This window comes from Thermobia domestica, chromosome 5, assembly GCF_964235325.1.
Source record: "Thermobia domestica chromosome 5, izTheDome1.hap1.1, whole genome shotgun sequence".
Taxonomy (NCBI): Eukaryota; Metazoa; Arthropoda; class Insecta; order Zygentoma; family Lepismatidae; genus Thermobia; species Thermobia domestica.
Window position 1 is genome coordinate 147,358,078 of NC_137458.1, and position 24,313 is coordinate 147,382,390.

At 36.7% G+C, this 24,313-nt stretch overlaps 1 protein-coding gene across 2 annotated transcripts in view; it reads left to right on the top strand.

Annotated features, from left to right (window-relative positions):
- Window positions 1-24,313, top strand: part of LOC145686157 (medium-chain acyl-CoA ligase ACSF2, mitochondrial-like) — a 130,277-nt gene that overhangs the window by 78,264 nt on the left and 27,700 nt on the right. For both annotated transcript variants that reach the window (XM_081759155.1, XM_081759154.1), the window contains exons 9-10: window positions 13,418-13,525; window positions 20,873-21,021. In XM_081759155.1, coding sequence (XP_081615281.1) covers window positions 13,418-13,525; window positions 20,873-21,021 — 257 coding nt within the window. The remainder of the gene's footprint in view (window positions 1-13,417; window positions 13,526-20,872; window positions 21,022-24,313) is intronic.

Genomic DNA, 24,313 nt, shown 5'->3' on the forward strand with positions numbered 1-24,313 from the left:
GAAATGGAGGTTTTGAGCTACAAAGGTTATAAACTTAAAGTACAATGTGGAAATTAACAAGAGTAATCTATGTCTATGGAGAAAAAGTTGGTAGCACCTGGTCTGTGTTTTGGAGCATAAATGGCGAATACCGAAAATTAGGAATAATACACAACGAAGGTCAAAGTGTGAGCATTTATTGCATAACCTAAAATAATGGTGGAAAGGAAAAGGAAATCTTTGAATTTCAAGTCCCACGGTTATGCCGGCTAGGCTAAAGGAGACGGTGATGATGAGAAATGAATGAAATGGTGGAATGAAGAAAGTGGGAGGAAACGGGAGAACCTCGAGGAAACCCCCACACACAGTGTTTGTCCACCAAGAAAGAAAAAGGACAATAGGAACACATAACGACGTGTGTGACAACGTTTATGTGGTGCAACACACGAGGATATAAAATATCAATAATCTGAGCGTTTTAGGCAGTGGCGTATTTAGGGGGGCTTCCGGGCTTAAGCCCCCCCCCGAAATCTTACTTACTATAGTAAAGTATATGAAATATCTTGCTGAATTTTCACATTTTCAGGCAAAGTCCCCCCCCCCCCAGAAAGTTAGCAAAGACCCTCCGAAACAAAATCGTAAATACGCCACTGGTTCTAGGCAACAAAATCCAGAAACTGCACTATCCTGAGCCTTGTTTAAAACTCCAAATCTGATGCGTCTATTTCAGATACAGAATCCGGGAACGTAGATACCAAAAGAAAAAAAAATCAGCAGGGTTGAGCACGTTCTTGTAAAACCGCTGCTTGGCAAGAGTAACAAATCGTAGCTGAGCTTCCACATCCTTCTACCTTGAATTCTTGATTGTTGGTTTGGCTCGTTTCTTCAGGAAGAACAAAATGGTGTCCAGTGGTGGTTGCTGTACCGAATAGGCTTTTACCCCTACACCACTATATGTTTCTGAAACTGACACAGATTCTTTTGGAGGCTTTTCACCCCTCCCCCTTGCCCGATTTACTAGTAAATCCGAAAACCGGATTTGGATTAGATATCCGAATTAGGCCTAGAAATTAGGACTTTGGATTTTCAAATCCGACATCTGAAATCGGATTTAAATCTGAATCCGGTATGAGGAATTCGAATATTCCCATATCCAGATTTTTGACAGTATACTGTTTTAATTTCCATATTATCATCGAGGAAAGAAACAAAACACTACATTTCAGCCTGATGATGCTATATATATATATATATATTGCCAAAGTTCGCGATTTTTCATTCCCTCCGCTTCTGTCGTTCTTCTTCGAATGCTTCGATTTTGTCCATTTCAAAAAAAAATCGTCAAATATGTCTCCGTACCAGTGCTTGCCATCTACCAGTGCTTGCTTTACTAGCCGCAGGCGGTGGTGCTCTCTGTTATCAGCGATTTTTTTTCTCACAACAGACGCTTCGAATATGCACTAGAGGTAATATGCCTTCTTTATTTATGTTTCACCAAGAATCGAGATAACTCAACTTACTTTGTTATTGCAGAGAGTCATTCAATTACATTATATTCATTTAAAAGACAACAGATCAATAGACGGCAGCACCCGCCAACTTTTTCGATTTGTTTAGTTTGTAGTGCTTGCTAGCCAATCAGAACGCGTAGATATCTGATAATTGCCTGTAGCTCGGTTGAATTGGGTATGAGTTTAGCGTCCCTTTCTGCAGCGAGTTTGTGTAGGACGTGAACTTTCAGATAAACGTGGGGTCCGAACCACATGAACTTCCGGCAGTAATTGAACCCGTGTCTTTAGTGGCAAAAGCATGTTGAGTGGAGTTGATTTTGAGTTTAACGTCCGTTTCAGCAGCGAGGCTATATGAGACGGGAGGCTACTGATTAACATGGAATCCGAACCACATGAGCTCCCGCCGGGAATCGAACCCGGGTCTCCCATGCCAAAGGCGCGTACGCTAGCCGCTTAGCCATGGAGGAGCTTCGCCAAAAGCGTGTACGATAATCATATAACCGTGAGGAAGCTCCGTGTACATCTCGTGTAATTATGTAAATGATCTAGTGACGACCAGGTTATCTCGTAGGATGTGTTATAATTATGGAAGTTTCTGTATCATTGTGGGCACTAGTACATTCATTTTATGTGTGTGTTTGTTTTTAGAGAATGTGTATTTATTATTCCCTTCTTTCTTATCTCCTCTGTGGAAAAGATGCACTGACCGCATCTGCTGTGACCTCTTGAAATGAATGCAAATGTAAAATTGTTGATGGATTGCTGATGTCTGAGTGTATTCAGTTACGTATGAAGAAGAGCAATGAATGATATGAAAGGTGAAAAACCTCATTCGCTAAAAATATACAGAAGATGGAGATGAGGAAGTGGGTTAACAAAAGAAGACATTTCATATACATAATCTCCTTTTGCATGTTTTACCTATTTTTTTTCTAATAGTGAAAAAAAACACAATTTTTTGTAATCGCGTGACTAGGCACCCCTTCTTTAACGCATCAGTAGAGATTTTTCTTTAAAAAGTAGACCAACTAACCATTTTGAATTGGACTAATGGGCAGACATTTTCTTTTTCCTCCTACTTTTTTTTTCTTATCTGCATCAAATATAGAATTGAGGTGTTAACAAAATTTTGCAGTATTATTCTTCTGTTTTTCCTGGTTGTTTTATTGTTCTGTTTCCCTCATTGCCTGCATTGTAGGGTACTGTTGCAAGACCAGAAAGAAGTAAAGACAAATACAGTATTTTAAAACTCAGTATTTCAAAACTCTAACTTTTACAAAGAATAGAATTACACAGTACGTGAAGATAAATGAGGCTATGTAGCAACAAAGAGTCAGAAATTACTAATATTTTCGTCATCGAGAACCATTACAGTAGCTTTTGTTTCTTTTATATCTCTAGAAGATAAGCATGTTTGAGTATACGAATGTATATACAATTGTTCATGATAGCGCGAATTTCGTGTCCGATATCAGAAGATAGAACAGTAAAACTAAACTAAAATTTGCGGTACATGTAGGGGTACCCATAGGTTGGTTTTATAATGCAAGTTACGCGCATGAAGTAGTTTGAGGGAACAATTTTTCCATTGAACATGGTATAATCAAACTGAGAATTATATATATATATATATATATATATATATATATATATATATATATATATATAGGGGACAGGATGATAAATTTGAGAGGAGTAAGGTATAATTAGGGACAATGATGGTAAATTTGGGGGGAGAGAACAGTAAATTTGTCTAGAGAATGGTAAATTTTAAGGGATTGAGCGCAATTCCTTGGGAGTATTAGTACCCCTGGATAAGCCCCAAAATGAGCAAGCTCTATACCAACCTCTTGTGGCACTCATATTTTCAGGCTCATGTGTAGTCAACACATTGATTTCTCTCGATGTTATTGCTGCTTTTCATGATTGGAGTTCACTGTTAATTCCCCAGTTGTCTGCAACATAGTGACTAAATCCCGTAATAACAACAGCATCTGTAAAGTTCCAATGATACACTCGTCCAAATACTGCTTCACCTCGGTTAACACTTGCAGATACACAGGCCTTTATCCAGGAGGGTTTAGGGGGCCGGCCCCCCCTAAATTTTCGCCCCCAAAAAAACATGTCTTTAAGAAACACTGACTTCGCCCCCTCCCCCCTACATTTTTAGGCTAGCTACCGGCCTGAAGACACGTAGATTAATGCTACTCGGAAGTTGGGACCAGTATCAAAAGCAAATATTACACTTTATCATATAAACCTTTCCCACTGGCTTAGTGACTAACGCGTGCGTCTGACACATGATTCCTGCTGAGCAAGCATTCAAAACTTTTAACGCATTTCCGTGGTTCGGATTCCACCTTAAACTGTAGGCCTACGGCTTATATAGGCTATTACATTGAAACTGATACTAAAACATATACTATCAAGTCTTTCATTATGATCCTAGAAAAATAAAAGTTAATGAGATATGAAAGATTAATATCATAGTTATTGAGATAAAATGACCTAAAATTATCATTAACTTCAATTTTAAATATCGTTCAATTAATATTCCGGAGTTGTATATATTTCTTGGAAATACCACAATATAAAACAAAAAATTAATCATAATAGTCAGATTGTTAAACGAGACATGTAAATTTTAAAGTGGACGATGAGAGACAAGCAACAGAACGCTGAGAGAACTTAAGTAAACTTGGCATCTCGTGTAATGTGAGAGAAGTAAATAAAACTAGTCACTCTTCCTAAATGTAACTACTTTATCTTAAACATTCTCGGAACGTATGGTCACTAGACGCTCTTTTCGAGATGAGGTTACCATACCTACAAATCTAGAACGTATCCTCATGTTTATTCTACGAAGGAGATTATGAGAGTAAATAAAGGGTACACAAATTTCGTGGAGGAAATTGTGAGCAAAAGGAAACATTCATTAATAGCAAAGGTAGTGTGTGAGGCTCAATGCGAGTACCTTTGTTCTCTAAAATGAATCTAATTTGAAGTTTAGTTTCTAGGAAAAATTTTGATTAGTGTCGGACTGAAAACAACACTTAGCCTCAAAACAGACATTCAGACGGGAGAGCAGAGTTATAGGCATTTGTAAAGAAACTGCAATAGATTCAGATGTATGTCAATGAATGCTTACTACTTACGGACTTAAAGTTTTCCATTCCAGTTCGTCGTAATCGGTACCAACACTCACACAAACACTTCACTACTGCACAGTTTGCAGAAGTTGTTCGGTGGCACTTGTTTAGTCCATAAAGATGAATGAAAAGTCCTCTAATTCACTGGACATCAAAGAATCCTGAGAGTGCTAGAAGTTCAATCCTGAGCGGTGACCAATGAGAAGTGGGGGTCCCAGCATCATAGGCGGCTAGCAATCGTCTTTTCCCTTCTCTTCTGTGAGGGCAATATTTTCCGGTGACTTCCCTCTTTTTGGGAGGATGTCGAGGGTATCTTCTAAATACTCTGAAGTATCCAAAGAATTGTAAAACAGTCTTTTTACGTATTGGATATCTTCTTCCTCATATTAAATTTGTCTTTCGATGATTAAGTTAAACAAAATAGGATGAGCTCGCACACGAGATCTTGCGCGACAGACTTTTGGAGGCAGAAGTCATCATGTTACAAATCGTTGGTCATATTTATAGCTTCGAATGGCGTTCTTCGAGCGATGAAGCGTCCATATCTCAGCAAATTGATTTCCTGGCGATGGGAACGGTCTCTTCAGTGCATTCCTATCTTAGGTTTGCAGTTTCGTTGATTTTTTTTTTCAATCTTATGCTCTGTCTGCATGTCTGTTTCCCGGCTAATGTTGAAGGCCGATTTAATGAAGTAAGAAAAGTAATTGTTTCTATGCAATGAAAATTAATTTGGAATAGTCGCGTTTTTCTCCGATTATTTCCTTTTTACTCGTTCTTATTTATTTTTGCTTTCTTTCTATAAATTACAAATTAGATGAGTTTTACGACATTTTCAGACAATAGAATGGTAGAATTTTGAACATATTTTAAACGTACTTTTAAGATTTTCCGTTATCTGAAGTAACTTCAAACAATCTGTTAGACATGATGCTACAATACTAAACTATACATGTTATGTGTTTCAAGTTAACACATTAACATTAACTCAAAATTGAGTTTAGAAAGGTACACATTCCACAAAACACCAAACTGCACTCATTTCCTAGAAGTGGTAGAAATCTACAACCATTTCCGGTTCCAATAACTAAAACTAACTCTATGGCCTATGTAACCCGGAGGTTCAATGCCGCATTCATAAAAGCTCTCCACTGACTTCTATCCTTAGCCAACCGATTCCTGTTTCTATGAGATCCATCTTAAACCTAGAACACATACTCAAAAAACTTTGCACTTTTACATAGGTGAGGTATAGTACACCCCAACCGAGTATCTCTGTGGAAGTAATTATAATCTCATGTTTCGATCACTACAACATAAGGGCATTATGTGCTAGCAGTACTAATGCTATTTCGACATATCCATACTCATTTTGACGACAAAAATATTCGGCATTTGTATTGTAAGAAGTATAGAATTCACCTATTATCTTCGTAGGAGTAACATTATACCATATTTTCCTCTTTTCTGAAGCTATGCAATATAAAATTTCATCAAACATATCCTGTGTAATTAAATACTCTCATCCGTTCTGTGGAGTAGTTGTTTTGAGGCCTCATGCTGGTCTGGGTGTGTATGAAGCAGCATATTATGTTGTCAAGTCTGAGTAATAGGTTTGGGAGTATAAAATCATACTCTACCATCTCTTCCAGTTAAAATACGTGGTTCATCGGCTTGTGAATCCAAAGACAAGTTTCGTTCCCACTAGAAAATTAAGTTTCACCTGAACTATTTGTTATGAATCAGGTATCCTGTGCGTTTTCGAAGTATCCTTCTGCATCACTGTCCTCATGACCATCTTTAGGACGTTCCTCAGAAGGTAAAACTCAATATTCTGCAAGCCACCCAGACACAACTTCCGTAAAGTTACCACCTTTTGGACTCACTGAACCTTCGATGTTCCTTTTTTCTTGAACTCATTTTTACTGGCTAGTCGGCGTATCTTGAAACTAACATCAAATTACACTTACTCGTAATAATGTAAAAATGGCTTGCTACGAAGTAGAGTACTTCCTCTATGCTATTAAAATTATGAATAATAGAGGTTTATTATTAGCAAGAAAGTTCATAAATACGTTCATAATCTGGGAAACATAGCAAAAGGGCTACACAGAGAAAATGACAAAACGAATGCAATGAGTTCTCATTATAGTCAAGTATATAGATAAATTTTCGTTTGATTGATAAATATTATGATCTAAAATAAAGTTAATTCAACAAAGCACATTATGAAACAACTGTAAAAACTTAAGTCTAGATTTATATGACAATAAAATGCATTTATCTAACAACGTTCATGTATAGAATTATATAAAAAAGAATTATTTCTCACTGGAGCCTGTAAGACCCAAGGTATGGAAACTTGGAGTACTGATACAAAATAACAGAAATCTCTGAAATTGTTGGTGGCACAAAGCTAGAATTACGTAAAATGCAAAAACACATTTAGATATTAGATGCTACAAAAGATGCAGATTTATTATATCACAAGACATTTTAAATATCTCCATGAGATCTGCCAGACCCCACATATGCGCTCTAAGGTTAATATTCTTCTCCCATCTGCGCCTAGGTCTTCCTAATGGTCGTTTTCCAATTGGTCTTCCGGTTAAGACTTTGAAAGCGTTCCTACTTTCTTCCATCTTGGCTACATGAACTATCCACCTGAGCCTTCTAGACTTGATGACCCTAACAATGATCGGTAAACCGTACAAATTATGTAGTTCCTCGTTATGAAGTTTCCGCCATTCCTCATTCTCGCTCCTCTTGGGTCCGAATATTCGTCTCAGGATCTCGTTATCAAATACATTCAATCTACATTCTTCCCTTAGAGTTTGTGACCATGTTTCGCAACCACACAGAACAACAGGCATTATTTTCATTATATATATTTTAAGCTTCAAATTCCTTGACAGAATTAGCGACGACAAGAGATTTTGAACTGAATAATAACACGAATTCCTTGTTTGTAGTTGACATTTAATTTCTTAGTGAATATGGTTTTCGTCTATTAAAATTGATTCTACATATTAGAAAGTATCAACTTTATCAAAAGTATTATTTGATATTTTAACGCATCCATAATTTGCCATATTACGATCCTGACGAACTTTCAGGATCGTATATATTTAGATTAAATATCCCGTATATATTTAGTTTTCTCTGAATTTACTTCTAAACCCATGTCCCTGCAAGCGTTTAATAAGACTCTGCATGTCTTTCTATTTTTCTCCTATCATCCCCTATTCAATTTACATCATCAGCATACGACATAACCTGGTTGAATACCTTTCAACTCTAGTCCCTGGTTGCTATCTTTGATTTTTCTTATAGCATATTCCAGGACAAAGTTAAATAATAATGACGACAACGCATCTTCTTGTTTTAGGCCATTCTCGACGTGGAAGCTCGTGGACAAAAATTTTCCTACACGAACTTTACTTTGGGATTCATTTAAACATATCTTAATTAATTTAATTAGCTTTTTCGGTATTCCAAATTCTGTGAGAATGTTGTATAACGTTTCTCTCCTAACCGAGTCGTAAGCTTTTCTAATATCAATAAAATCCGGTTGCAATAATGATTGAGAAATTAACATGCCATATAAACCAAATTTCTTCATGTGATGTACATGTGACGTTGCTACTTGTTTTTTCTTAAGTCTCATTTCCCAAAACCTCTCACTTCATGGTTAACTCTGCGTTTTAATGAGCAGTTGTTCCATCCATACAACAGACAAAACTATACTTAAAAACAATTATCAATTTAACTATTGACCTTGGCGAATAGATACATTGTGTCTTTTTTGTTTATGTGGAGAACAAGATATTTCCACTATAATCATTATTTCCCTAGGAAGTAACAAGATAATTCTAGGTACTTTAGGAAAAAGAGATTTTCAATTGTATAAATTAAGTTTTATGGATTATATAGCAGATTTATTTGAATTGTGTGTTACATCTGTTAAAACTTTACAGTAAATTTGATCAAATTTTACATTAAATTTGTTCAAGTATTACGACAACTTTGTTCAAGTTTTATAGCATATTTTTGAGACTTACAATTGATTTATTGGATCAAAACATCCAATATATTTCAGGCATTTTTTGTAGGCCTTATGTCTAGAGAACTACATACAATGTAGCCAATCCAAAACTATCACTTAACGCAGTATGATGTGCTTATTCCGCAAAAAAATACGAAAACTTGATTAAGGGGCCGTTCAAAAATTTTGTGGCTCCTGATCCAAAAAATCCAATATATTTCATTTAATAAAAAATTTCTTGTATGCCTTATATCTGGATAACTACATACGGTGTAGCCAAACTCAAACTGCCACTTAACTCAGTACGATGTGCTTATTCCGTAAATAAACAAACAATAAAAACTCGATTTAGGGGCCGTTCAAAAGTTTTTTGTAACCTAAACCAAAAAATCCAATATATTTAACTCAATCACAAATTTTCTTGTACGCCTTATATCTCGAGGACTACACATAGTGTAACCAAACCCAAACTAGTACTTAACACAGTATGTGCTTATTCCGTTTAAAAAAAAAAAAACAAACGGAAAGTCGATTTTGGGGCTGTTCGAAAATTTTGTGGCCCAGGATCCAAAAAATTCAATACATTTCATTCAATCAAAAATTTTCTTTTACGCCTTATATCTGGAGAACCACATACCGTGTAGCCAAACTCAAACTATCACTTAACTCAGTGATGTGCTTATTCCTTAAAAAATACGAAAACTTGATATAGGGGCTGTTCAAAAATTTTGTGGCCCCTGATCCAAACAATCTCATATATATTTCATTCATTCAAAAATTTTCTTGTATGCTTTATATCTTGAGGACTACATATAGTGTAGCCAAACCCGAACTATCACGTAACGCAGTATGAGGTGCTTATCCCGTAACAGGTAGGAAAGCTTGATTTAGGGACCGTTCAAAAATGTTGTGGCCCAGCATCCAAAAAAAAATTTTTTCAGGGATTTTTTTTTTCAAAATTTTACTTAAAAGCTGTGTAAACGTCGTATTATATCTTTAAATGTTACGTAGATTTGTTATCTTACAGCAGAGTTTTCAACTTTACAGTAAACAGATTCAAATTTTACGTTATTTTTTAATTTTATAGATTTGTTTATATTAGATTCTTTGAAATTTCAGTAGATTTATCTCAATTTTACAGTAGATTTGTTCAGATTTTAAAGCCATTTTAAAAAATTAACTGTAAAGGTGCTGCCCTCTTAGGGTGTGCATAGTTTATCCCAGATTTACACAGAATTTACAGTAATCTTTTCATATTTGACAATAGATCTTTCTAATTTTGGGGGAAACTTTTGTTTGAATTTTAAGTACAAGTTTATAATAAGATTATAGAAGTTTCAATTAACTTAATCAAAGTTCTTGCTTCACACAAGGTGTTGAATTTATGTTTAAGCAATTACGTAGTGTTTCCTCGAAACGAGAGATATTATTTTCAATTCAACTATTTTATTTGACAATAGCGACAACTTACCTTTCGGAGTAATTTTATGAGGTCTTTTTGTACGTTTCTAAAAGAAACAAGTAACAGTGTCACTTGTACAACAAGTGAATGAGTTTAGTCTATTATTATTATTATTATTATTATTATTATTATTATTATTATTATTATTATTATTATTATTATTATTATTATTATTATTATTATTATTATTATTATTAATATTCTGTCTTTTTGCAGATCCTGGAACTAATGACTTTTTTTTTTTCAATTTTAGGTTTGGGCCTGGAAATGTTTCTCACACGTTTCTCTATCTTCAGCTTCCTCGTTTGACTCCCAATATTTTCTTCTATTTTTCAAATCATCGATCACTTGTATTCTTGTTCTTCCTACTCCTCACTCTTCTTCCATTTTTCATTCTATTTTAATATGAAGAAGACAATTTCTTCGCAAGATGTGTCCAATCCAACTGGCCTTCCTACGAAGAATGCTGGCTAGAAGTGTCCTCTTCCTTGCTATTCGTTTAAAAACATCTTCGTTTGTCCATTTTATCTTCTCCATTTTCTTCCAACACCATATGGCGTGATATATTCTCAATTAATACTGAAACTGGAAGTGGTTGTTATTTCTATCACTTCCGGTTTCGGTAGAGAAACATTATATAAAGGTAACCAAGAAATTTCCTTCGATCTTTATGGAGGTCTATGTTCAATTGGCCGTCACACCGTTAGTTGAGTGTGAGTAGAGATAAGGCGAAGATCAGTTGTTGGTATAGGTATATCCAACATACTACCTGGTTGTGGCAGTTCAGCTACACCGTGAACGTGCGTATGGACAGAGTGAACAATGGACCTCCACAGAGCGTCATAAGAGCATGTATGCTGTACGAGTTCAAACTGGGATCAAACGCCGCTGTAGCGAGGCGAAGATATGCCAGGCCTTAGGTGAGGGTGTGGTGACTACGCGGACAGTGCAGCGGTGGTTTAACAAGTAACACTCGAACACGCGCCACGTGCCGCAAGACCAACACATGTACAAAATGAAGATCTTCACGCAGCAATTGAGGCGAACAGTGGCCATCAACTTGGGAAGCACTACAAGTTGGATCGATGGGTCCCACATGATTTGACCCCGGGCCAGAACGCAACGCGAGCACACACCTGTGTTTTTTTGGCTGTCTCGTCTGAGGAAGAAGCCATTTCTGGACAGAATGTTGACATGTGATGAGAAATGGGTCCTATACGAAGCTCCATGGCGCATTGGTTAGCATGCCATGGACCGGTTCAAAAACAGCCGAAACCAGCACTGCACCAGAAGAAGGTCCTCTTATGTGTTTGATGGTCTGCGCACTTTATCGTGCTTCGGGAACTGCTACCAGCTGGTTAGAGTATCAATGCAACTGTGTACTGTCAGCAGTTGAGCCTTGTTCAAGAAAAACTCAAAATTCTAACGTCAACACTTCTGAATTGCAAAGGGGTCCTCCTGTTACAGGACAACGCTAAGTCCCGCGTGGGCAGGATGACCCGGGACACCATCCTACGCCTTGGATAGGAAATACTAGTGTATCCGTCATACTCCCCGAACATTTCACGGTGCGATTATCACCTGTTCCATTCTTTGGACAATCACCTTAGAGGATGCCAGTTCAAATCCGTAGTAGAGGTACAAAATGCACTTCATACCTTCTTCGCTTCACGGCCCACCAAGTTCTACCACGATGGAATCCATGGCCTTCCAGAACGTTGACAGAAGGTCGTCGATGCTGATGGAGATTATTTTTGATCTTCCAGGTACGTCTTAGGTGACAAATCAATGTTCGAAACTGGGAGGTGAAGAAGCGACAGAACTTTCTTGGTTACCTGTATAGATGTGACATGTATATTCCTAGGACACTTAATTGATTGGAGAAAACCGCTTCTTGCTATCTATTATCTATCTTTTTTACTAATAGCGATCAACGCTAAAGCCGAAAGTGGTTGGTTTCTGCTACTTGGGATTTGAATAAAGGATTAAGAGAGACAAGATGGTATCTCTTCTAAAATCGTTAAATCGATTCCAGAAACTACTTCTCACTATCACTTATCCTTTTTGCTGTATGTAGATCAAAATGTTGAAATCGAAAGTTGTAGTAGATTTCTATCACTTGCGATTTTAGTAGACAGATAAGGATGATTGAGACGCTTAATCGATTGCAGAAGATCGATTCTCGCTATCTATTGCCGGTTTACCTTTATAGTGATCAAAGTTAAAACCGGAAGTAGTTGATATTTACCGCTTCCGGTAGATGGATACTTGTATTAACGAACTCGTTTTCTAACTTTTGACCCTCTCTATTCTGGCCAAAATTAATGATAATCCATCAAGTAGTTCTTAAGATTTTTTGTCACCTGGACGGACGACCACCCGGACAGACAGAATAAACATATATAAAGGAGTTTTAGTGGACCAAACGCCTTAAAAATCAATCACATTGATAAGAATAGTACGTATTGTAGAATAGTGAGATATATAATGTTTTTTCTATTTAGATCAAACTTGGAATGAAGGTAGAATTGGACTTGCTTAGTACAGTCAGCTACAAAAAAAATTCCGTTTGGTAAAATTTATTTTGGGAATAACGGTTGTATGGCTTGAACGTACAAAAAATTACATTATTTTTAATTTGCTGAAAACTGTATGAGAACTATGAGAACTAATTTCATCAAACGGAAAGAACTTTTGTCGCTGACTCTACTTAGGTACAAGAGAAAAACCTTGCCTGTTGCAAACTTTTGGTTCAGTCAAAGTTGGCGTTTATATTTAATTAAATTATTGCAAAAAGAGGTCACTAAAATCTATTTAGAGCAAGAATAAGCGAAAGAAGCCGAAAATAGTTAATTTCAGTATAAATATTTCATTTTTTATAATGTAGATGAAGCTAATGAACGATTGATTTTATTCGAAAAGAAGAGCAGGTAAACTATCACTAGTCCAGAGGCGTCATTTAGGAGGGGTAGGAGGGGGCAATTGCCCTCCCCCCAAGAGTTTGAAGAATATGTATACTTTAATCGATTGTCTACTACTATGCTACTACGAAACGTGAAAATCTTATGTCGGTAGTGCTCTTGCCTCCCTCAAGCGAAGTCTGAAATGACTCCCCTGCACTAGTCCCTTTCTTTAATTACATTTAACATTATACACTTCTAAGAGCAAATAGCTTTAACCTAACATAAAATGTACAGAGTTTTTAATGAGTGAAATTACTTTTAAGTTAATTGGTAAGAAAAAAAAATTCTTTTAATTATTATTACCCTTTTAGCCTCTTTATGGATTAACCGAAACAAGTACAATGGCTTTCCAAGCGAATCCTGAAGATTCTGTTCATCATTTCACGACAACTGTCGGTACTGTTGGTGAACATATTGAGGTGAGTAAATTAAGAAATTATGATATACACTATACTTGTTAGCAAAAATATCTACATGACTGTAAATTAGCAATTTCTCTCTATGTCTACGGGACTGATGTTTCTCACGAAACAAGAAATTTCTAGTCTCTTTTGAATTCTAGTATAGAAAGCGAGACGACAAATACATTTTCAAATTCGATTAGAGATTAGAATTAGGAGTTAGATTTCTCCACTTTCGTCATCTATGACCATGTGAGCCCATCACGTATGAGAGATAACGTCCCTCAGCGATTACACTATCTGAGAAAAGGGAAGCGGTCTGGGGTCTGTATGTTAGATACCATCTCGGCATTTGCCTGGAGTGAATGAAGAAAACCTAGGAAAATCTCCCTCAGGATGGCTGACCTGAAAAGAATTTAACACTTTTTCGACTAAGTGCCCCCTACCGAGAATCGAACTCGGGACCGCTCGTACCACAGGCGAGAACGATAGCGACTACTCTACGCGGAGCCACATTTTCTTATTCGAGTCAAGACTAGAAATTTCTCGAATTTCCTGGTCTACACAAACTCATCTATGTCTCAGATCTCAAACACTGTTTTTTTTTTTTTTTTGTTTGTTTTTGTGTTTTTTTTTTTTTTTTTTTTTGTTACATGATTCATGCTATAAAACTATAAATTGATAAACTGTTTATATGAACACAACAATGAATATTTACTAACGTTTAAAGATGCGCAAGTCATTACGCAATATATTCCAACAATAAATATAATTTAAATACTATTATATCATGCTCTTCATGGATCTCTCGTGATGCAGAATGTTCCTGATAATTTCTAGAAATTAACAAAAAAAAAATCACTAAATAAATTCCATACATAACAGCACGAAAAATTTTTTGGTCGACTCAAGAAAAGCTTCATAGAATTGAGACGAGATTGTGAAGAATTCTTTGAGAATTGAGACGAGACTTCTAATAAATTTAAGAGGCTGGATGAGAAAACCTTGTTTCTCGTCTCGTTTCGTAGGCACACTAAAAGGGACAGTTTCGGGAAATCTTGATGTCCATGGGAGTTCCATTTTTGCCGGTGGAAATCCGAATGTCCGCTTATATTTCAGAAACTGAACGTCCTACAGAGTTCCTGTGACTTTTTTGGACTCTTCGGGAAAATCACAGAACGACTTTTGGATGTCAAAATAGTGTCCCGTGATAGGCAGATCTCCTTGAAATCCAAAAGAAAAATCAATTGAAATTTTTGAGTTTTACATCCCACGATTATGCCGGCTAGGCTAAAAGGGACGGTGGTGATGAGAAATGAGTGAAATGATGGAATAAAGAAAGTGGGAGGAAACGGGAGAACCCCGAAGAAACCCACGCACACGGTGTTTGTCCACCACAAAGTTCACTTGGCGCGAGCTGGGATCGAACCAGGGACTCCAAACACCATAGGCGAACGCTCTACCACTGATAAAATCCAAAGGAAATCCCGTAAATATTTTCCATCATTTTTTTAAACTTTTACTACAAGTCTAAACGTCCCGGGATATGCGTGGGATATTTAGAACATCATAACCATTTTTTTTTTCTGTATGTGTTGCAGTGTTCATAGCTTTAATTAAGAACATTTCCGACAACTGACACAAAATATTATCTTTTCTTATCAAATTTTCCCTAGTTTGTTGAGTATCCATTTCTTATGACACAAGTTGTGGTAAGATTAATTTAGCTATAGGGTCTACTAAAGAAACTGTCAAGTACATTTGTTTCATTCATTTACTTTCTTCTATTTTTTACTTTTTCCTTAACTTTTTTAACAAAAGGAAAACAAACCAACACACTCAGCCAATAATGAGTGTAAATTATGAACAGACAAATACACACATACACATAAACTATTGCTGTTGTAGAACAAAAAAAAAAAAAAACGTAAACATATTGGTCAATTGAATTTTCACGCTTTATCGAAAAATTCCCTTTTTGCTAAATTTAGCTGTGAAACTTTTTTCAAACTACGTACACTTATATGCTGTGCTATACATGTAATAGGTACGGATCAATTTAAAGAACATTAATCAAATTTTCAGTAATAGGTGTTAGGAAATACAGAAGTTCCAGGCTAAAAGCTTGGCTCCCGTAATTTTGACTGGGAATTTCTTCAGTCACACCAAACGAATATCAACAAGATACAATTAATATGAGACTACGCACTGTACTTCCATTCAGAATTTCTTTTTATGTTTCATTGGTGAATCTTTCCGATAATGGATTGACAGACATCACAACACTGGTAATTAGACGTTCATGGCAGACCGTTCCATCTATGGAAGATATAATGTACCAGCTTCAAGTGCCTAGCTGTGTCGGTTTGTTGCAGGTAGTCACTTGAACCAGCCGCTGTCAGTGTTCATAGTTTGAGGGAAATTTCGAAGGTAAATGTAGCAAAAGGTAAAAAGGGAATTTCTCGATAAATGGTGAAAATCCGGGGAAATACTTGCACTGACTGACTGACCCATATAAATGCTTAAATTTGTGTTTGTTCTTCAGAAATTAACCAATACAACAACAATGATCTGTGTGAGTTCAAAGTAGCAAAATTTGCAACTATTCTTGGCTGGGTGTATTTGTGTGTATTTTTTGTGGAAAAAGTAAATGAACAAAACAAATGTGGTTGGCAGTTCCTTTAATGTAGATAAAGTAATCTTATCACGCAACTACTGTCATACGAATTGGACATTCAACAAACTAGGGAAAATTTGATAAGAAAAGGGAAAATTTTCTGTCAGTCGAGGAAAGTTTTCTTTAGGAAACCTATGAACACTGGTCGCTGTACACAGACCTATCATACTGCCTGACAAAGCTTCAGTCCACATGGCTGTCATTACCAAGGCTGCACTGAAAAACTGCGGTTTCGAGGAGATTCAGCACCCATTCTACAACCTAGTCTTAGAGCCCTAAAGCCTTGACAATCAACAGCTATCAGGAATCAGATTGTAATTAAATTCAATTGCCTTATCAGATTCGATTTTACCATGGTTTCATACTTAGTAATAGATGTTAACGGTGGGAATATATATATATATATATATATATATATATATATATATATATATATATATATATATATATATATATATATATGTATTCATTGTTAATCGAATAATTGATGAATTTAAATATTTCCACATATTATGTAGGCAAATTTACACTTTTTTATCTATATTTTACCAAGCATATATTCAAAACAGTGCGCCGATTGCGGAATTATACAGTTGAAAAAAATACAAAATTTAGGGTTTGGAAAATAAGGTAATAATAAAAACAATGGTAAATTTTAAAATAAAAGCCTAACCCCTCATTTCTGTTCAATATATTTTACTCTATGCTACTGACATAGGCCTACAAACGCATGTACAGCATTATTACAATATTGCTTCTGAAGAAACAATAATTATACTGATGTTAACATACCACAACTGCCTTAAAATGTTTCAGGGTATTAAAATCAAAAGTTACATTAACAAATGTCATCTTCTTTGTCACATTTAAGATGAGTTCAATATTGGCACATTGAGCACTGAACCCACTTCACACGAGGCCTTGATTCTGACTACTTCTCACTGCAGAATAAACATTCTCACGAGGGAACCTATCCAAGTGTAACTCTGACTTCGAGTCGAGACTATGGCCGTTGGATACCTTGTCCCAAAAGAACATAACACAAAAAGGAATACATCCTTGATCGCAACCGTTGCGGAGATATAAGCGTGAAAAGTTAGAAATTGAGCTTCATACTATATATTACAAAGTTAGATTCCGGGCCAGATTTTTCGGAAATGGTCAGATAAGGAAAGTCAGCGAATACATATCAAATTAGTGTGGGAAGCACAGCACCTTTCGAATGAAAAATGTGTGTCCCCGGGGCACTCGCAGGGTCCCAGACGGGGTCCAACTCAAAATTTGCAAATGGGACCGGGGGTCAAATAGCATATTGTATTTGCTATTGTTAAATAAAAAAAGATAGAACAAATCTCAAATCTCTACGATAACCTTGTGCAAACGGGCAACTGGTCAAAATGTCAATACAACCTACATCAGAAAATCTGTGGCCACGCTCCTAAATCCGTTAAGTTGCGACAATAACAAAACAGAAAAACACGTTTAAACGTGCAAGGTATTGAAGTAAAGCAAATTGCTGCAGAGTCTCTCACAGAGTCGCACAACGGACCTTATCCAAGTATAGTGACTTCGAATGACTAATGGACCATAGAATAACCATGACCATTGCATTTCGTGTCCTAGAAAAGAAAGGATACATTCTCAATCGCAATCGTCATGGAGGGTGAGAAGATCAAAAATGCTTCGCGCATCGGGACCCCAAATTCACAGATTGCACTGTGAAATTTCTATCAGGGGATTTGCTGAACGAGAAACATGATGGTAAAGACGAACAGGAGTGACCTTGAAACCGTGAGGCAACTTGGAGAGGAGTGGGGTTGTAGAAAACTGGAATAATAGGGCAGAAATAAAATATATCAGAGGTTTCTTTTGAGAGAGAGACTCTGCAGCAATTTGCTTTACTTCAATACCTTACACTTTTAAACGTGTTTTTCTGTTTTGTTATTGTTGCAACTTAACGGATTTAGAAGCGTGGCCATAGAATTTCTGATGTAGGTTGTATTGACATTTTGACCAGTTGCCCGTTTGCACAAGGTTATCGTAGAGATTTGAGATTTGTTCTATTTTCTTTTATTTAACAATAGCTTTCATAAAATATGCTATTTGACCCCCGGTCCCATTTGCAAATTTTGAGTTGGACCCCGTCTGGGACCCTGCGAGTGCCCCGGGCACACACATTTTTCATTCGAAAGGTGCTGTGCTTCCCACACTAATTTGATATGTATTCGCTGACTTTCCTTACCTGACCATTTCCGAAAAATCTGGCCGGAATCTAACTTTGTAATATATAGTATGGAGCTCAATTTCTAACTTTTCACGCTTATATCTCCGCAACGGTTGCGATCAAGGATGTATTCCTTTTTGTGTTATGTTCTTTTGGGACAAGGTATCCAACGGCCATAGTCTCGACTCGAAGTCAGAGTTACACTTGGATAGGTTCCCTCGTCAGTTTGTGTTGTCCGGAGTATCCAGTCCAAGAGCTTCAGATAAATCTGAAGAGCCAAAAAGATAGAAACATGATTACCAGCATCTGAGCTTAATGAATTGTAGTCTTATTTCCCTTCGAAATAAATATTTTTTCCTCATTGGAGCAGTTATACAGTAGATCTTGTTGTTTCACACCCTTTGACGTTGTCTCCGCTGGAACCTGGACCTTCCATATTTGCATCTTGCGTTGACAGTGCATCTTGTTCAGCGTAGAATTCTTGAGGTTCATATGTAGGCTTAACATTCCTTTGCTACTCTAAAGGATTTTACTTTCTTCTGAGCATAGTAAGGCGTTCTTATATGGAGAACCAATTAACACAATCCTTAGCAAACTTTTGTGATCTTTGTTCGATTCCTTCTCCTTTAATACCGGCACAGGAGAAATTTCCTTAGAGTTCCCTAAACTTTTCCGGGATTTGAAAACGTTCCTCTTTCTTCTGTTTATTGTTCATCATGGACATCCCACTGTCTTTCTTTCTCTTTCTTGAAGTGAACATCTTTGTTAATTGGATGACAAATATTGCCCTCAATCGATGTGTCTGGAAATCGAAACAACAGGCAATTGTTCATCAACAGAGCTACTGCTTGCATTGTTCGTCAAATAAGACTCATTTTGAGCTGCAAATAGTCTGATTCTGAGAAAACAGTTCTGTCTAATGGATATGTACTGGTTACTCTTATTGTAATAGCTGCTGCTCGAATCTAGAGATATACATTGGAACAAACGATCCTCCTACACTCGAAATAGCTCCTGCTCGAATCTACAGATATACGTTGGAACAAAAGATCCTCCTGCACTCAAGCAAGCTATGATAGTCACAAGTGACCCTCTCTCTGCTGCATTTAGACGTTCTGCTTGCCTCTTTCTCCTCTGTCCAAGCTCGTATGGGATTTTCCTTTGGATACATTGAGACTACTTTAATCAACCTTATAAATTCAATCAGGGGGAAAATAACATTTCTTGCACAAATCTTCAACGGTATAGTAACACTTCCCATCACGTTCTTCATTAGAATCCAAGTAGTTTCCTCGAAATATTCCTTCTGGCTTTATAAGTGGTATTTCATTTTGATTCCTATTTATAAAATTATCAAATCAAGCATATCTTGCAATTTCATTTGCGAAAGGATTTGAATTCCAATTTTTCTTGCTAGTTGAAATGCCACGCACCTTATATCGTTGCGGGTTAATCCGTTCTTTTTATGACAATATAATAGTGAACACGACCCTCTTTTAGATCCTTGATTAAAGCTGGCTTGCCTCCCATTTTTATATGTGCTAAATCCTTGGGAGATTTATCACTATCATTACCTTTTCTGTATAGGGCCGCTTTCGGAATGTTAAAACATAAACTAGCCTCATGTAACGTCTTTTTCTTTCCCCGAACTGCAGTTATACCATACATAATATCTTCTGTAGTCCAATTTTGCCTTAAATTTTCTTACCCGGACCAAGTTGCGTTGCATTCTGTATCTGAACAATGGGAACTAGGGATTGCAATATAGAGCAATTAGATTTACAAAATTCAGTGTTTCGTAGCCACCACAGCTATTTTCCAAACACCATCAGAGCATATCCCTACATCTGTAAATTCTCATACATAATACGCTAGTCTGGAAGCTTCATTTTGAATACTTTTGAGAACATGTACCTATGTTTTTCTAACAAAACAAAAAATACATAAAAAACTGGTACAATTCTTAACCTTACATAATTATTTGATTATTCAAAACCCTATCGCTCTTACTCAGAAACACGTCGCTTACTCAACTGTGTTCAACGCACTTTAGTAAGTCATTGTGAATATATTGTAAACGTTACCAGCTGCCAACACGTGAAACCACCACTAAGCAGAAAATTGTAGCGAATTTCAGATTATAACTCTGTTCCATATTCCCACCTACTTCCCTACATGGTATGGGTCCATCTTAGGTTAAACTTCAGTGATTCTAAGATAATTCAAGTACCTGACTCGTACTCATATGCACTCCTCGCAACTTTACACTAACTCTACTCTTGTTATCAAATTTCTAAGTAGTAGCCTAATTTAGTCAGTATCAGTCGAATTCTGAAAACAAGTTGTAATTATTAATATTATCATTATTTTAAACATTTTATGTAAAGAAGCTATTTAAATAATGGTTATTTTTAAGTTATTAAAAATTTTGTTCAATATTAAAACTATTATACTTTCCTTATAGGCTAAAGTTGTTGATTTGGAGGGTAATATTGTGCCACTTGGTCAACCAGGAGAACTTTGGGTTCGAGGCTACTGTAATATGCTTGGCTATTGGGAAGACGAAGAGAAAACTCGAGAGATGATTGGCCCAGACAGATGGCTGAAGACAGGGTATGAATACTGTGATTGCTGTAATGACTTCAAATTATAATTTTTCTTAAGCATCTGATTACATTTAGAACGATTATGAAAGGATCAGTGACCATTTGTCAGTACAAAACATTGAGTTAAGTTGAGTTGATTTTGAGTTTAACGTCCCCTTCAACAGCGAGGCTATACGCTGAGACGTGGACCTACTGATTAATGTGGAATCCGAACCAAATGAGCTCCGACCGGGAATCGAACCCGGGTCTTCCACGCCAAAGGCGCGTACGCTAACCGCTTAGCCACGGAGGAGCTCTATAAGATAGTGATGTTCACTGTACATCTTGCAAGCAAACTTGTCCTCATCTGTCCCCAAGACGCACAGGTCTTGGCGTAAGAATGCGATACTCCTTCCAAGTTATTTCACTTTTATTTTTGTCCTTTAAAGAACTTTCGTTCATCTAAAGTACATTTTTTTTCTGGCTAACCCATGTTTAGTTAAATGAACATAATCAGAAGAAACTGTTGCCGCTTTATCTTTAGATATACCTTGAGAAGTTGTAGCTGATTCTTCTTCCCCTTCCTCACAACGACTTTTTTTAAGGCAATGTTGAAATACAAGGCAACAAAATGTGAAATTGGAGTACAAATGTTCATCGTTATTGAAAAATTGCCCTCAAAAAGCTAAGCGCCTTCACAGTTAGGTACCGTTGAAAGAATTAGCCGGGGCTTGTGGCGTGATCTTGTACAGTAATCCAGCTTACTGGAGGCAAAGTAGTGCGGTGGGGTACAGCCTATTCTGTGAATTTCCATTTTGCGTGATAGTATGTGCGCCCGCCAAATGTACCGGATTTAAGTCCAGATGGTAGTTGGAAATCCACGTTAATAGCAAGTCCTGTTCTTCGTAAACTCGGTGTTACATAATAGTCGCGAAACAGAAAAACTCAAACCTTGAGAGAATTTTCAAAATTATGATTATTGTTACTATTCCGAGCAAAATGTTGAATTCAACTGCATACGTCTAGAAATATTGAGTTCCATCGGATACCAGTATCACATATCGTTTGTCGTATTTCTGAAGATTAGAAGAAGTAACTGAAAAACACATTTCTTGAATAATCTTCTTTGTTATTAGAGATTTCTTCACATTTTCGTTTAATCCATTTCACTTCTCTGCAACTCGTTGGAACATCCCCTCGCTATGCAAGTAACTACCTTTCGGATGGTTAGTGCTGATCCCTCAACCTTGGCTAGGATGTCGTAGACAGATTTCGATGGCTTTGCATTCCGGACCCAACCATGAATCTACGAGTCTATTTCCGTTCCGTTTGAACGACAGTATAATCCTGTTAACAACTCCTATGGTACACCTACACAGCACTGATTATGTACTAGGTTCTACCAAAATCAGGAGTAAAAGTGAGAGGGAATGCGGGGAGACGTCGTCTCCACACCTCCATAAAATATGTACGGCGTCTCCCACTTCCTAAAAAATTACAACGTGCAAAGATTAACAGGGAAACAGCATGCAGCTACCTACCGTCCCCCTACTTTTTCAGATCCACTTTTACCCCTGACCAAAAGCCAATACCCAATTGCGTGATCTCGAGTAAACTCCATTAATTCTGCACAGTCACTCTGCCATGATGCAATTTCTTGTACTACATGTACTGGGTCTTTTCATAAAGTCGTGTTGGCCTTTGGATACCTATCTACTTATGTCAGGGTCCGCGTTAGTGACTGCGACAACTCGTGAAGCGTGGGCTCTACACAAATCATAGAACTGCTTTTTCTCACGCGTGATGCATCGGAACAATTCAGGACGATTTGTGGAGCTGCCTTCCGAACGCACACCTGAGAAAAAGTGAAACATCAAAAGTACACCAACAACGTTGCCAACTTTAGAAGACATGACAAAAGAGTGACAAAAAACAGTACTTCAATTACTATACCACTAACACTAACAATTATTCGAATTAAATTGAAACAATAACTAAAGCATAAATATAAAATACCGACCACTACAATAACAACAAAACGAAATTTAGTGGCAAGCCGAGAACACTGTACCCTCAGGGAATGTTTCCCGTATAGCGCGAGGAACGGCACTGGCAAAATTTCATGGGTGGGGTTGACGACCGAGATACACTCTCGCGTTCTATTGGGTGATGCAGTTCGTAAACCTAGATCAAGCTTCACGAGTCCTCGCGATCACAATAATCAACAGTTGGGCGGTATTCTTTGCACTTGTATTACCTGGGACATATGTAATGTATATTTGTTGTATTTGTATTAGCATGAGCATTTCGTTCAGATTTCACAGTTAATAATTTACAGTTTAATTAGCACTGGTTAAATAATGTAATATTTGGAAACAACGTCTTGTTTAGGATATGTAAGACACAGTGCGCGGTGTTACAGTTAACATTGATCATATATATATGTAATCCCGCTGTATAAACACCATGCAGGGTAGGTTTCAGGAATACACAGACGAATAGTAGATGTATAAGAAACTGACCTCACAAATCAGCACATTATAATATATTGAATGGTTTATTTCTTTATTGTATATTACCAAAAATTAAATGATACTTTTGTCGATTACACCTGTCGTTCTGATTTTTGTCTATATAAGCATAACTATCACGACACTTAATACAATATATTTTGCGACTGTCAACATTTTTCAAACCTTATATTAAATACAGCATAATGCTTAGTCTGATTTATTGTAGTTTTTCTATGTAACACCTACAGATGTATTCTTGCTATTTTCTTCTATTAACTATGTTTACTTATTTATTTGTGAATGCAAGTTATAATTAGTCTATATGTTTGTTAGTCTTGTATGGTACGAAATTAGAATATCTTATCGGACTCATGCGAGCGCACACCCAGAATTTTTTTATGGTAGGGGTTTAATACTACAAGACACGACATCTATGTCTAATATTATTTCCCGGCATGAGCTCATGTGGTTCGGATTTCACGTTAATCAATAGGTCCCATCTCATATAGCCTCGCTGCTAAAAGGGACATTAAACTCAAAATCAACTCAACTCTAGTATTATTGTCATTGAATTATGTCTAGTAGTAGTGTCATTAAAGTAGTGTCATTCTGCAATTGAAAAGATGATAAATAATAATTGTTCAACACAGCCACAGGAAAAATATAGCCTAGAACGGAACTAGATTGTTTTTATGAGATCAGAAAAGGTACAGATGAAGTGTAAAATCAAATCCTTATGCTTCATCATTTTTTTCTCTGATAATCAAGTATATACAAGTACCTAGGTATTTATTAAGAAAGTATACA